Raw genomic sequence first — 14,934 nt, 5'->3', positions numbered from 1 at the left:
AAAGGCTGCGATAAAGACTGCAATAAAAGCTGCGATAAAGCCTGCCATAAAGCCTGCCATAAAGCCTGCCATAAAGGATGCGATAAAGCCTGCGATAAAGGCTGCGATAAAGACTGTGATAAAGCCTGCGATAAAGACTGCGATAAAGGCTGCAATAAAGACTGCGATAAAGGCTGCGATAAAGACTGCGATAAAGACTGCGATAAAGCCTGCGATAAAGGCTGCGATAAAGACTGCGATAAAGGCTGCGATAAAGACTGTGATAAAGACTGCGATAAAGACTGCGATAAAGACTGTGATAAAGGCTGCGATAAAGACTGCGATAAAGACTGCGATAAAGGCTGCGATAAAGGCTGCGATAAAGACTGTGATAAAGACTGCGATAAAGACTGCGATAAAGCCTGCCATAAAGCCTGCGATAAAGACTGCAATAAAGGCTGCGATAAAGGCTGCGATAAAGACTGCGATAAAGGCTGCGATAAAGACTGCAATAAAAGCTGCGATAAAGCCTGCCATAAAGCCTGCCATAAAGTCTGCGATAAAGACTGCGATAAAGGCTGCGATAAAGACTGTGATAAAGACTGCGATAAAGCCTGCCATAAAGCCTGCCATAAAGGATGCGATAAAGCCTGCGATAAAGGCTGCGATAAAGACTGTGATAAAGCCTGCGATAAAGACTGCGATAAAGGCTGCAATAAAGACTGCGATAAAGGCTGTGATAAAGACTGCGATAAAGCCTGCCATAAAGGCTGCGATAAAGGCTGCGAAAAAGACTGCGATAAAGACTTGCACTCTTTTTTAAAATTCTGTTGCGCTGTAGGTGGTAGGTGGACTGCGCACAGGGTAACATTTTCATTTGTCTGGAAAGACAAACTCCGCCTGTCCGGCCGACCGGGAGATCTGTAGCTAAATTGAATGTGCCTACTGCGCTGGCCAATCAGATAGCTCAAATCACCCGCGCCTACAGCTTCCAGCAAAGTTTGATACTAGTTTACATGAGATTTCAGAACTTTTAAAACCATCACCAGAGAGAGACTGTCAAAGAATACAGCAAACAGACGCTGTTTTTATGAGACATTGGAATGTAAGAGCCTCCTATGTGGGTTTGTAAAGACGTAATGAGTTTCATAGTAGTGACGATATGGCAAAGGAAAACATACTGCGTGTGTATAGCAATAGTCTAAAACAGTGGTCACCAACCGGTCCATCTTCAAGGCATTCCTAGTCAATCACCAAACATTTCTGTAGAAAAGCCTGCGATAAAGGCTGTGATAAAAACTGTGATAAAGGCTGCGATAAAGACTGCGATAAAGCCTGCCATAAAGCCTGCCATAAAGGCTGCGATAAAGACTGCGATAAAAACTGTGATAAAGGCTGCAATAAAGACTGCAATAAAGACTGCGATAAAGGCTGCGATAAAGACTGCGATAAAGGCTGCGATAAAGGCTGCGATAAAGACTGCAATAAAGACTGCGATAAAGGCTGCGATAAAGACTGCGATAAAGCCTGCCATAAAGCCTGCCATAAAGACTGCGATAAAGACTGCCATAAAGGCTGCGATAAAGACTGCGATAAAGACTGCCATAAAGGCTGCGATAAAGACTGCGATAAAGACTACGATAAAGACTGCGATAAAAACTGTGATAAAGGCTGCGATAAAGACTGCAATAAAGGCTGCGATAAAGACTGCGATAAAGCCTGCCATAAAGCCTGCCATAAAGACTGCGATAAAGACTGCCATAAAGGCTGCGATAAAGACTGCGATAAAGCCTGCCATAAAGCCTGCCATAAAGGCTGCGATAAAGACTGCGATAAAGACTACGATAAAGACTGCGATAAAGGCTGCGATAAAGACTGCGATAAAGGCTGCGATAAAGGCTGCGATAAAGGCTGCGATAAAGGCTGCGATAAAGGCTGCGATAAAGGCTGCGATAAAGGCTGCGATAAAGACTGCGATAAAGACTGCGATAAAGACTGCGATAAAGGCTGCGATAAAGACTGCGATAAAGACTGCGATAAAGGCTGCGATAAAGGCTGCGATAAAGACTGCGATAAAGCCTGCCATAAAGCCTGCCATAAAAGATGCGATAAAGACTGCAATAAAGGCTGCGATAAAGACTGCGATAAAGCCTGCCATAAAGCCTGCCATAAAGACTGCGATAAAGACTGCGATAAAGGCTGCGATAAAGACTGCGATAAAGGCTGCGATAAAGACTGCAATAAAAGCTGCGATAAAGCCTGCCATAAAGCCTGCCATAAAGGCTGCGATAAAGACTGCGATAAAGGCTGCGATAAAGGCTGCGATAAAGTCTGCGATAAAGACTGCGATAAAGGCTGCGATAAAGGCTGCGATAAAGGCTGCGATAAAGACTGCGATAAAGACTGCGATAAAGACTGCGATAAAGACTGCGATAAAGACTGCGATAAAGGCTGCGATAAAGGCTGCGATAAAGACTGCGATAAAGCCTGCCATAAAGCCTGCCATAAAAGATGCGATAAAGACTGCAATAAAGGCTGCGATAAAGACTGCGATAAAGCCTGCCATAAAGCCTGCCATAAAGACTGCGATAAAGACTGCGATAAAGGCTGCGATAAAGACTGCGATAAAGGCTGCGATAAAGACTGCAATAAAAGCTGCGATAAAGCCTGCCATAAAGCCTGCCATAAAGGCTGCGATAAAGACTGCGATAAAGGCTGCGATAAAGACTGTGATAAAGGCTGCGATAAAGACTGCGATAAAGCCTGCCATAAAGCCTGCCATAAAGGATGCGATAAAGCCTGCGATAAAGGCTGCGATAAAGACTGTGATAAAGCCTGCGATAAAGACTGCGATAAAGGCTGCAATAAAGACTGCGATAAAGGCTGTGATAAAGACTGCGATAAAGCCTGCCATAAAGGCTGCGATAAAGGCTGCGAAAAAGACTGCGATAAAGACTTGCACTCTTTTTTTAAATTCTGTTGCGCTGTAGGTGGTAGGTGGACTGCGCACAGGGTAACATTTTCATTTGTCTGGAAAGACAAACTCCGCCTGTCCGGCCGACCGGGAGATCTGTAGCTAAATTGAATGTGCCTACTGCGCTGGCCAATCAGATAGCTCAAATCACCCGCGCCTACAGCTTCCAGCAAAGTTTGATACTAGTTTACATGAGATTTCAGAACTTTTAAAACCATCACCAGAGAGAGACTGTCAAAGAATACAGCAAACAGACGCTGTTTTTATGAGACATTGGAATGTAAGAGCCTCCTATGTGGGTTTGTAAAGACGTAATGAGTTTCATAGTAGTGACGATATGGCAAAGGAAAACATACTGCGTGTGTATAGCAATAGTCTAAAACAGTGGTCACCAACCGGTCCATCTTCAAGGCATTCCTAGTCAATCACCAAACATTTCTGTAGAAAAGACTGCGATAAAGGCTGTGATAAAAACTGTGATAAAGGCTGCGATAAAGACTGCAATAAAGACTGCGATAAAGGCTGCAATAAAGACTGCAATAAAGCCTGCGATAAAGACTGCAATAAAGACTGCGATAAAGGCTGCGATAAAGACTGCGATAAAGACTGCGATAAAGACTGCGATAAAGACTGCAATAAAGACTGCGATAAAGGCTGCGATAAAGACTGCGATAAAGACTGCAATAAAGACTGCGATAAAGGCTGCGATAAAGACTGCGATAAAGGCTGCGATAAAGACTGCGATAAAGCCTGCCATAAAGCCTGCCATAAAGACTGCGATAAAGACTGCCATAAAGGCTGCGATAAAGACTGCGATAAAGCCTGCCATAAAGCCTGCCATAAAGGCTGCGATAAAGACTGCGATAAAGACTACGATAAAGACTGCGATAAAGGCTGCGATAAAGACTGCGATAAAGGCTGCGATAAAGACTGCGATAAAGGCTGCGATAAAGGCTGCGATAAAGTCTGCGATAAAGACTGCGATAAAGGCTGCGATAAAGGCTGCGATAAAGGCTGCGATAAAGGCTGCGATAAAGACTGCGATAAAGACTGCGATAAAGACTGCGATAAAGGCTGCGATAAAGACTGCGATAAAGACTGCGATAAAGGCTGCGATAAAGGCTGCGATAAAGACTGCGATAAAGCCTGCCATAAAGCCTGCCATAAAAGATGCGATAAAGACTGCAATAAAGGCTGCGATAAAGACTGCGATAAAGCCTGCCATAAAGCCTGCCATAAAGACTGCGATAAAGACTGCGATAAAGGCTGCGATAAAGACTGCGATAAAGGCTGCGATAAAGCCTGCCATAAAGGCTGCGATAAAGACTGCGATAAAGGCTGCGATAAAGACTGTGATAAAGGCTGCGATAAAGACTGCGATAAAGCCTGCCATAAAGCCTGCCATAAAGGATGCGATAAAGCCTGCGATAAAGGCTGCGATAAAGACTGTGATAAAGCCTGCCATAAAGACTGCGATAAAGACTGCGATAAAGACTGCGATAAAGGCTGCGATAAAGACTGCGATAAAGGCTGTGATAAAGACTGCGATAAAGCCTGCCATAAAGGCTGCGATAAAGGCTGCGAAAAAGACTGCGATAAAGACTTGCACTCTTTTTTTAAATTCTGTTGCGCTGTAGGTGGTAGGTGGACTGCGCACAGGGTAACATTTTCATTTGTCTGGAAAGACAAACTCCGCCTGTCCGGCCGACCGGGAGATCTGTAGCTAAATTGAATGTGCCTACTGCGCTGGCCAATCAGATAGCTCAAATCACAAGCGCCTACAGCTTCCAGCAAAGTTTGATACTAGTTTACATGAGATTTCAGAACTTTTAAAACCATCACCAGAGAGAGACTGTCAAAGAATACAGCAAACAGCTGCTGTTTTTATGAGTGACTTCATGATTTTATTCAGCACTGTCAACACTGTTTTGATTCAACACTTTTACAAAACATAAAACACGCTTCTCCATACTACCCAGGAGCGCAACTTTGGTTTTAGAATTTGGGGGGACATAACCTGGCAGGGGGTTATGGGGTCCTCCCTCAGATTTCTTTGGGGCATTTCTACACAATCTAATATGACCCATTTGGTGTCATTTTGAGGTTACTTTTATTGTAAATAAAGAACAGAATACGTTTCTAAACACTTCTACATTAATGTGAATGCTACCATGATTATGGCTAATCCTGAATGAGAAAGGTATAGACGAACAAATTTCATACCCCCCCAAAAATGCTAACCTCCCCTGTTATTGTAATGTGTTGTGGGGGTATGATATTTCTGCATCAAACTCTCTCACTCATCATTATTCACGATTCATTCAGGATTATCCGAAATCATAATGTACACTACGTGGCCAAGTTAGTGTATTCGGCTATTTCAGCCACACCGTTGCAGACAGGTGTATAAAATCGAGCACAAAGCCATGCAATCTCCATAGACAAACATTGGCAGTAGAATGAAGAGCTCAGTGACTTTCAATGTTGCACAGTCATAGGATGTCATCTTTCCAACAAGTCAGTTCGTCAAATTTCTGTCCTGCTAGAGCTGCCCTTATCAACTGCAAGTGCTGTTATTGTGAAATGGAAACGTCTAGGAGCAACAACCTCACCCACGAAGTGGTAGGCCACACAAGCTCACAGAATGGTACCGCAGAGTGCTGAAGCACGTTGCACATAAAAATAGTTTGTCCTCGGTTGCAACACTCAATACCGACTGAGTTCCAAACTGCCTCTGGAAGCAACGTCAGCACAAGAACGGTTTGTTGTGAGCTTCATGAATGGGTTTCCATGGCCAAGCAGCCGCACACAAGCCTAAGATCACCATGCGCATTGCCAAGCGTCTGCTGGAGTGGTGTAAAGCTTGCCGTCATTGGACTCTGGAGCAGTGGAAACGCATTGTCTGGAGTGATGAATCATGCTTCACCATCTGGCAGTCCGACGGACGAATCTGGGTTTGGCGGATGCCAGGAGAACGCTACCTGCCTGAATGCATAGTACCAACTCTAAAGTTTGGTAGAGGAGAAATAATGGTCTGGGGCTGTTTTTCATGTTTCGGGCTAGGCCCCTTAGTTCCAGTGAAAGGAAATCTTAACGCTACAGCATACAATGACATTCCGTGCTTCCTACCTGTTTCAGCATGACAATGCCCCCGTGCACAAAGCGTGGTCCATACAAAAATGATTTGTTGAGATTGGTGTGGAAGAACTTGACTGGTTTGCACAGAGCCCTGACCTTAACCCCGTCGAACACTTTTGGGATGAATTGGAACGCCGACTGCGACAAAAAAATCTAAACAGTTCACCTGATATGGATGAAAATACCCTCAAATTAATGTTCACAGTCTACTCTTTAATTTCATAGTCATTGTTTGATTTAAAATCCAAACGTTTGGAATATTAGAGCCAAAAGAAGAAAGAATGCTTCATGGTCCCAATAATGACAGAGGGCACTATAATTCATATCATAGGCCTAATAGTACTGTAGAGCTCTTTTACTATTGGTTTCAGGTGTGTTAGGCCAAGGCCAGAGTGAGAACAGTACGGCAGACCCCCAGTGCCAGGACTGTGCAGCCCAGCAGCTAGGGATTGCCTAAATAGGTTTCTCCCCTGACGTGTTTTCATGACAGACTCCTTTTGTCGTACAGTATTCCATATAAGGCATCCATACCTTATGAAAATTGCACAGTATACCCTTAATTCTTTAATAAATCAAATCTAGTGATACATAACTTGACATTTCTGCCATCTATTGTGACATTGTGGGAGGATAACCAATTAATGCAATGTATTTCTTAGCCGCTATAAATGCTAGGTTACACCGTTTCTTCTGATAACAGTCTCCAGTATCAACGTTTCCAAGCAAACAAAAAAACAGGGAGAAGGGAGAACCTGTAGACATGCTGAGATAAAAGAACATACACTTTGCCTGAATTCAGCCAGCCTTCACAAGAGAATAACATACTATGTAAATATGTCCATCTTTGTGTTTTACACATCAAGTAGAGGTGTATGATATTCAGTTTTACTGGCATATAGTACGTTCTATGGATGGTCTTAAACACAAGTAATTTATGTCTGAGATGACAGGACATTCTAACATATCAATAGTGTCTTATTTTTGTTTGGCATGTTTTGTGTCATTGCGAAAAGCCTGTATCAACAGTTTGGATTGGAAATCAACTTTAGAGGTTTGTCAGACGGTATCTTGTATCCTGTATCTTCAATAGGGGCTGAGTTGAAAATCGACCAACCTCAGATTTCCCACTTCCTGGTTGGATTTTTTCTCAGGTTTTTGCCTGCCATATGAGTTCTGTTATACTGACAGACATCATTCAAACAGTTTTAGAAACTTCAGAGTGTTTTCTATCCAAATATACTAATAATATGCATATATTAGCAACTGGGACTGAGGAGCAGGCAGTTTACTCTGGGCACCTCTGGGCACCTCTGGGCACCTTATTCATCCAAACTACTCAATACTGCCCCCAGCCATAAGAAGTTAAAATAGTTTCAATCTATGAGGCCTCTGGCTTGTCCAGTTTTCGCTGCTTAGAGAGAATATATTGATGTATCTGAAAAAGTTCACCTCAGAGCTTTCACAGACTGGTCTTCCATGGTTGCCTGACCCTGCTCAGACCCCTGTCACCATCTGATCCTGCTATAAAGCATGACAAATAATTACCTTGGTGTACATTTATACATTGAATCTATTATTGGATAATATAATGGTTCAATAATAGAAATGACCATCAACTCAAGATGGAACTTTGTATTCATTCACTGGTTATTTAATATAATAAAAAATTCACCTGAGCTCCGTAGACTAGTCTTCCCTGGCTGTCTGACCCTGCTGGAACACCTGTCACCATCTGATCCTGCTAAGACATGATGAGCATAGTGTTGTGTGCTGACTGTGCACCATGACAGTGAAGTCTGTAGAGCTGTTTATATTGTGTCAGTGTGAGCAAAGTAGGGAATTAGCTCGGGAAACTGACAGATCAATAATGTTACATTGCTATACTGACTCACATTGCGCTGTCAAAAGACGTCAGAATATCGGTCCTCAATTGTTTGGCCACTGGTTTCATCGTTTGATTCAGGTCTAGTGTGATTGAGGCAAAACTGATAGCTAAAGTCAGTGAGCCAGCTAACGTTAACCAACTTTTAGCTAACTAATGGTACAGTACATTCAGAAAGTATTTAGACCCCTTGACCTTTTCCACATTTTGTTACGTTACAGCCTTATTCTAAAAATGGTTACATTGTTTTTTTCTCTCTTCGATTTACGCACAATACCTCATAATGACAAAGCAAAAACAGGTTTTTAGAATTTTTTGCAAATGTATTAAAAATAATAAAACGGAAGTATCACATTTACATAAGTATTCAGACCCTTTACTCAGTACTTTTTTGAAGCACCTTTGGCAGCGATTACCGCTTCGAGTATTCTTGGGTATGACACTACAAGCCTGACACACCTGTTTTTGGGGAGTTTCTCCCATTCTTCTCTGCAGAGCCTCTAAAGCTCTGTCAGGTTTGATGGGGAGCGTCGCTGCACAGCTATTTTCAGGTCTCTCCAGAGATGTTCGATTGGGTTCAAGTTCTAGTCTCCCAGTCCCTGCCGCTGAAAACATTTCCACAGCATGATGCTGCCACCACCATGCTTCACAGTAGGGATGGTATTGGCCAGGGGATGAGCGGTGCCAGGTTTCCTCCAGACGTGATGCTTGGCATTGGCCAAAGAGTTCAATCTTGGTTTCTCATGGTCTGAGACTCCTTTAGGTTCCTTTGGCAAACTCAAAGCGGGCTGTCAAATCAAATCAAATTGTATTTGTCACATGCGCCGAATACAACAGGTGTATACTTTACCGTGAAGTCCTTAAGTCCTTAATCAACAATGTAGTTTAAGAAGGAGTTAAGAAAATATTTACTAAATAAACTAGTGAAAAAAATCCGAAAGTAACACCAGAAAATTACATAACAATAATGAGTCTATATACAGGGGGTACCGGTACCGAATCAATGTGCGGGGGTACAGGTTAGTCGAGGTAATTTGTAAAGTGACTATGCATAGATAATAAACAGCGAGTAGCAGCAGTGTAAAAACAAATTGAGGGGGGGGGGGTAAATGTAAATAGTCTGGGTGGCCATTTGATTAATTGTTCAGCAGTATTATGGCTTGGGGGTAGAAGCTGTTAAGGAGCCTTTTTGTCCTAGACTTGGCGCTCCGGGACCGCTTGCCGTGCTGTAGCAGAGAGAACAGTCTGACTTGGGTGACTGGAGAATTTTTTGGGACTTCCTCTGTCACCGTCTAGTATATAGGTCCTGGATGTCAGGAAGCTTGGCCCCAGTGATGTACTGGGCCATAAGCACTAGCCTCTGTAGCACCTTAGGGTCAGATGCTGAGCAGTTGCCATACCAGGCGGTGATGCAACCGGATAGAAGCTGTTAAGGAGCCTTTTAGTTCTAGACTTGGTGCTCCGGTACCGCTTGCCGTGCGGTAGCAGAGAGAACAGTCTATGGACTTGGGTGACTGGAGTCTTTGACAATTTTTTGGGACTTCCTCTGACACTGCCTAGTATATAGGTCCTGGATGGCAGGAAGGTTGGCCCTGGTGATATACTGGGCCATAAGCACTACGCTCTGTAGCTCCTTACGGTCAGATGCCGAGCAGCTGCCATACCAGGCGGTGATGCAACCGGTCAGGATGCTCTCGATGGTGCAGCTGTAGAACTTTTTGAAGATTAGGGGACCCATGCCAAATCTTTTCAGTCTCCTGAGGGTGAAAATGTGTTGTCGTGCCCTCTTCACAACTGTCTTGGTGTGTTTGGACCATGATAGTCTGTTGGTGATGTGGACACCAAGGAACTTGAATCTCTCGACCCGCTCCACTTCAGCCCTGTTGATGTTAATGGGGGCCTGTTCGGCCCTCCTTTTCTTATAGTCCATGATCAGCTCTTTTGTCTTGCTCACATTGAGGAAGAGATTTGAGGGAGAGTGAGGGAGAGTGCTACGGGGCGGTAATCATATAGGCAGGTTACCTTCGCTTTCTTGGGCACAGGGACTATGGTGGTCTGTTTGAAACAGACTTGGTCAGGGAGAGGTTGAAAATGTCAGTGAAGACACTTGCCAGTTGGTCCGCGCATGCTTTGAGTACACATCCTGTGAATGTTGACATGTTTAAAGATCTTGCTCACATCAGCCACGGAGAGCGTGATAACACAGTCTTCCGGAACAGCTGGTGCTCTCATGCATGCGTCAGTGTTGCTTGCCTCGAAGCGAGCATAAAAGGCATTTAGCTCGTCTGGTAGGCTCGCGTCACTGGGCAGCTCGCGGCTGGGTTTCAAGCCCTGCCACATCCGTCATGTGCCTTTTACTGAGGAGTGGCTTCCGTCTGGCCACTCTACCATAAAGGCCTGATTGGTGGAGTGCTGCAGAGATGGTTGTCCTTCTGGAAGGTTCTCCCCGATTTCTCAGTTTGGCCGGGTGGCCAGCTCTTGGAAGAGTCTTGGTGGTTCCAAACTTCTTTCATTTTAGAATGATGGAGGCCACTGTGTTCTTGGGAACCTTCAATGCTGCAGAAATTTTTTGGTACCTTTCCCCAGATCTGTGCCTTGACACAATGCTGCCTCGGAGCTCTACGGACAATTCCTTCGACCTCAAGGCTTGATTTTTGCTCTGACATGCACTGTCAACTGTGGGACCTTATATAGACAGGTGTGTGCATTTCCAAATCATGTCCAATCAATTGAATTTACCACAGGTGGACTCCAGTCAAGTTGTAGAAACATCTCAAGGATGATCAATGGAAACAGGATGCACCTGAGCTCAATTTCGATTATCATAGCAAAGGGTCTGAATACTTATGTAAATAAGGTATTTCTGTTCTTTATTTTAAATACATTTGCAAAAATTGTGTGTATTGTGTGTAGATTGATGAAATTATCATTTTTTAAATCCATTTTAGATTAAGGCTGTAATGTAACAAAATGTGGAAAAAGTGAAGGGGTCTGAATACTTTCCGAATGCACTGTACATCAACTGGCAAAATTTGCCAAGTTAATTTACTTCTGTTGAAACGGGACAAAGTCTACAAAGCATTTCCATACACACAACAGCTGAAAGATACTGCTTCCTGACAGATAGCTAGAGCTGAACTGGCTGTGGTAGCTACTAGCTAGCTAACTAGCTAGTTCATGCACTTCAGACAGAACCTCAGTCGAGAGGGGATGAAACATGTAATGCATTAGCTAACGTTACATGTCAGTTACAATACTAACTCAGCACTAGGAATAAATAAATGTTTTATGTTAACTCAAACATCAGTTACCTTGCCAGCTACATCAGTCAAATAAGGAGTAGCCAGTTTCTGCTCTGCTTGCTTTTACAACTCGGAGAAAAAGCACAATACACACAGACAACAGCTGCCTCTGTTCCTACGCTCTGTGGTGCCCGCAGAGTCCTAAATCCAGCCGTCTGATACCGCCAAACAGCCTACCCGACCTCTCTGAGACGTCCGCATGGTCCACACTGAAACCCCTGGGGGGGGCAAAAATGCTATTTCAGAATGTGTGTGTGGTGGGGTGGTCATGTCCCCCTCATTCCCAGTGAAAGTTGCGCCCCTGATACTACCACTCCCGCTGTAGCTGCAATGAAATAGTAGCCAAGTATATCGATAGCCCTGCGTTTCTATTATTATTAGCAGCTCGTCGTGTCTATTTAAATATGGATGAATACTTCACTTTCTCTGGTCATAGGAACAACATGAGGCAGATGCGGATGCGGTGCGACTCCAGTTTTGCCATGAGGTGGAACACAGTGTCCCCTCTCTCTGGTCAGTCTCACCACTGAGACTAATGACGTGTTCAAAACAACTGGTAACTCGTAAATAGGACATCTCAGACTTCAGTTCATTCAAGACAACTGGGAACTCATGAAAAAAAAAAAAAGAGATCCGACTGGGATTTTTTTTTTTTAACGATCATCCAGTTGACGTCATGATTTTATCTTTTTTTTTCTCGAGTTCCCAGTTGTCTTGTAAGCACCATGACCATCAGATGCAGGCATCATCAGTCCAGTAAAATAAAAAAGCTATTTGCAAATTATTTCAATTTATACTCAGCTGTGCCTCACATATGCTACACAAACTGATCTATTTTGTTATCAAAGCTAGAGTTTGGAAATATAATATTGTCTGAGAAGAACAATATTCGCAGGCCAAGCATTTACAGTGCTGTGAAAAAGTATTTGCCCACTTCCTGATTTCTTATTGTATTGCACATTTGTCACACTTAAATGTTTCAGATCAAACTAATTTAAATATTACACAAAGATAACCCAAGTAAATACAAAACGCCGTTTTTAAGTGATGATTTTATTTATTAAGGGAAAAAGCTATCCTAACCTTCATGGCCCTATGTGAAAAAGTAATTGCCCCCTAAACCTAATAACTGGTTGTGCCACCCTCAGCAGCAACAACTGCAATCAAGTGTTTGCGATAACTGCCATTGAGTCTTTCACATCGCCGTGGAGGAATTTTGGCCCACTCTTCTTTGCAGAATTGTTTTAATTCAGCCACATTAGAGGGTTTTCGAGCATGAACCGCCTTTTTAAGGTCACGCCACAGCATCTCAATCGGATTCAAGTCCGGACTTTGACTAGGCCACTCCAAAACCTTTATTTTGTTTTTTTAAGCAATTCAGAGGTGGACTTGCTGGTGTGTTTTGGATCATTGTCCTGCTGCAGAACCCAAGTGCGCTTCAACTTGAGGTCACGAACTGATGGCCGGACATTCTCCTTCAGGATGTTTTGGTAGAGAGCAGAATTCATGGTTCCATCAATCACAGCAAGTCGTCCAGGTCCTGAAGCAGCAAAGCAGCCCCAGACCATCACACTACCACCACCATATTTGACTGTTGGTATAATGTTCTTTTTCTGAAATGCTGTGTTACTTTTACGCCAGATGTAAAGGGACGCACACCTTACAAAAAGTTCAACTTTTGTCTCGTCAGTCCACAGAATATTTTCCCGAAAGTCTTGAGGATCATTCAGAGGTTTTTTGCCAAAAGTGAGACGAGCCTTTATGTTATTTTTGGTCAGCAGTGGTTTTCGCCTTGAAACTCTGCCATGGATGCCATTTTTGCCCAGTCTCTTTCTTATGATTGAGTCATGAACACTGACCTTAACTGAGGCAAGTGAGGCCTGCAGTTCTTTAGATGTTGTTGTGGGTTCTTTTGTGAGCTCTTGGATGAGTCGTCGCTGCGCTCTTGGGGTAATTTTGGTAGGCCGGCCACTCCTGGGAAGGTTCACCACTGTTCCAAATTTCCTCATTTGTGGATAATGTCTCTCACCGTGGTTCTCTGGAGTCCCAAAGCTTTAATGGCTTTGTAACCCTTTCCAGACTGATAGATGTCAATTACTTTGTTTCTCATCTGTTCCTGAATTTCTTTGGATCACAGCATGATGTCTTGCTTTTTGAGATCTTTTGGCATACTTCACTTTGTCAGACAGGTTCTATTTAAGTGATTTCTTGTTTCAACAGGTCTGGCAGTAATCAGGCCTGGGTGTGGCTAGTGAAATTGAACTCAGCTTTCCAAAAAAATGTGATTAACAACAGTAAATTCATGATTTAACAAGTGGGGGCAATTACTTTGTCAGATAGGGCCATGAAGGTTCGGATAGCTTTTTTCCCTTAATAAATAAAATTATCACTTAAAAACTGTGTTTTGTGTTTACTTGAGTTATCTTTGTATAATATTAAAATTTGTTTGATGATCTGAAACATTTAAGTGTGACAAATGTGCAAGAAAATTAGAAATCAGGAAGGGGCAAATACTTTTTCACAGCACTGTGTAGAGCCAATATGCTGTGATAATATATTTGGCCTATTGCAGAAGCCTCATTCCTACAGAACTGCATTTTTATTAGGTTAATGTTAAGTTGTGAGCGGTAAATCTCAGCTTGCTTTTTGACTGTGACAGTGATCTTGACTCAGAAAAGGTTGGTGACCACTGGTCTAAAGTCACCTTATCTCCTCCTCTTCTTTCCTTCATCTGCACTGATCTCAACATAGGATAGGTGAAAGCACAATGTTCACCAAGCCCAGCTCTTTCATATCAGTGGAGATGAAATAGGTTAAGGAAGCCCCTTTAGACCATTAACTGGTGCTCCAGAGGGGTTGGGTTAAATGCGGAAGACACATTTCAGTTGAATGCATTCAGTTGTACAACTGACTAGGTATCCCCCTTTCCCTTTCCTTTCCCCCTTACAACTAGGTTACATAACACTCTCTGTCCTATCTTCTCTTAAGATACTGTGTGTGTCTCGCTCTTCTCTCTCCAGCCTGAGGACTCTAACTCTTCAGGATCGGGGACCAAAAACGAAGCCAACCGGACAAGTGGTGGCAGCGGAGGACTGATGGAGGAGATGAACGCTCTGCTGGCGCGGAGGTCAGAGCATAGAGTTAGAAACACTAGAGCAGGCATTCCTATTCAGAGCATAGAGTTAGAAACACTAGAGCAGGCATTCCTATTCAGAGCATAGAGTTAGAAACACTAGAGCAGGCATTCCTATTCAGAGCATAGAGTTAGAAACACTAGAGCAGGCATTCCTATTCAGAGCATAGAGTTAGAAACACTAGAGCAGGCATTCCTATTCAGAGCATAGAGTTAGAAACACTAGAGCAGGCATTCCTATTCAGAGCATAGAGTTAGAAACACTAGAGCAGGCATTCCTATTCAGAGCATAGAGTTAGAACTACAAGTCTGTGCGGGACTAATTTATTAATCCCGCTCCCACCCGCACCCGCAGCTTTTCATGCGGCACCCTCCCACACCCAGTGGCTTTCTGTCCGGCTCCTACCCACTACCGCAAGAACTGGTCCCGAACCCACCTGCGGTCCTGCAATGTTATTTTAGGCGTATGTGACGCAGCTCACTTGGTAGCCATGGTCGCAGCGATTTTAGGCCCTATAGGGAATAT

At 43.4% G+C, this 14,934-nt stretch overlaps 1 protein-coding gene across 5 annotated transcripts in view; it reads left to right on the top strand.

The window, feature by feature from the left end:
* The window catches only part of LOC139582690 (ena/VASP-like protein), a 128,151-nt gene that overhangs the window by 109,177 nt on the left and 4,040 nt on the right, over positions 1 to 14,934 (top strand). For all 5 annotated transcript variants that reach the window (XM_071412914.1, XM_071412911.1, XM_071412913.1 and 2 more), the window contains exon 7: positions 14,296 to 14,402. In XM_071412914.1, coding sequence (XP_071269015.1) covers positions 14,296 to 14,402 — 107 coding nt within the window. The remainder of the gene's footprint in view (positions 1 to 14,295; positions 14,403 to 14,934) is intronic.

This window comes from Salvelinus alpinus, chromosome 8, assembly GCF_045679555.1.
Source record: "Salvelinus alpinus chromosome 8, SLU_Salpinus.1, whole genome shotgun sequence".
Taxonomy (NCBI): Eukaryota; Metazoa; Chordata; class Actinopteri; order Salmoniformes; family Salmonidae; genus Salvelinus; species Salvelinus alpinus.
Note: the sequence above shows the minus strand (reverse complement) of the source record. Positions and strands in the feature narration are given on the sequence as shown.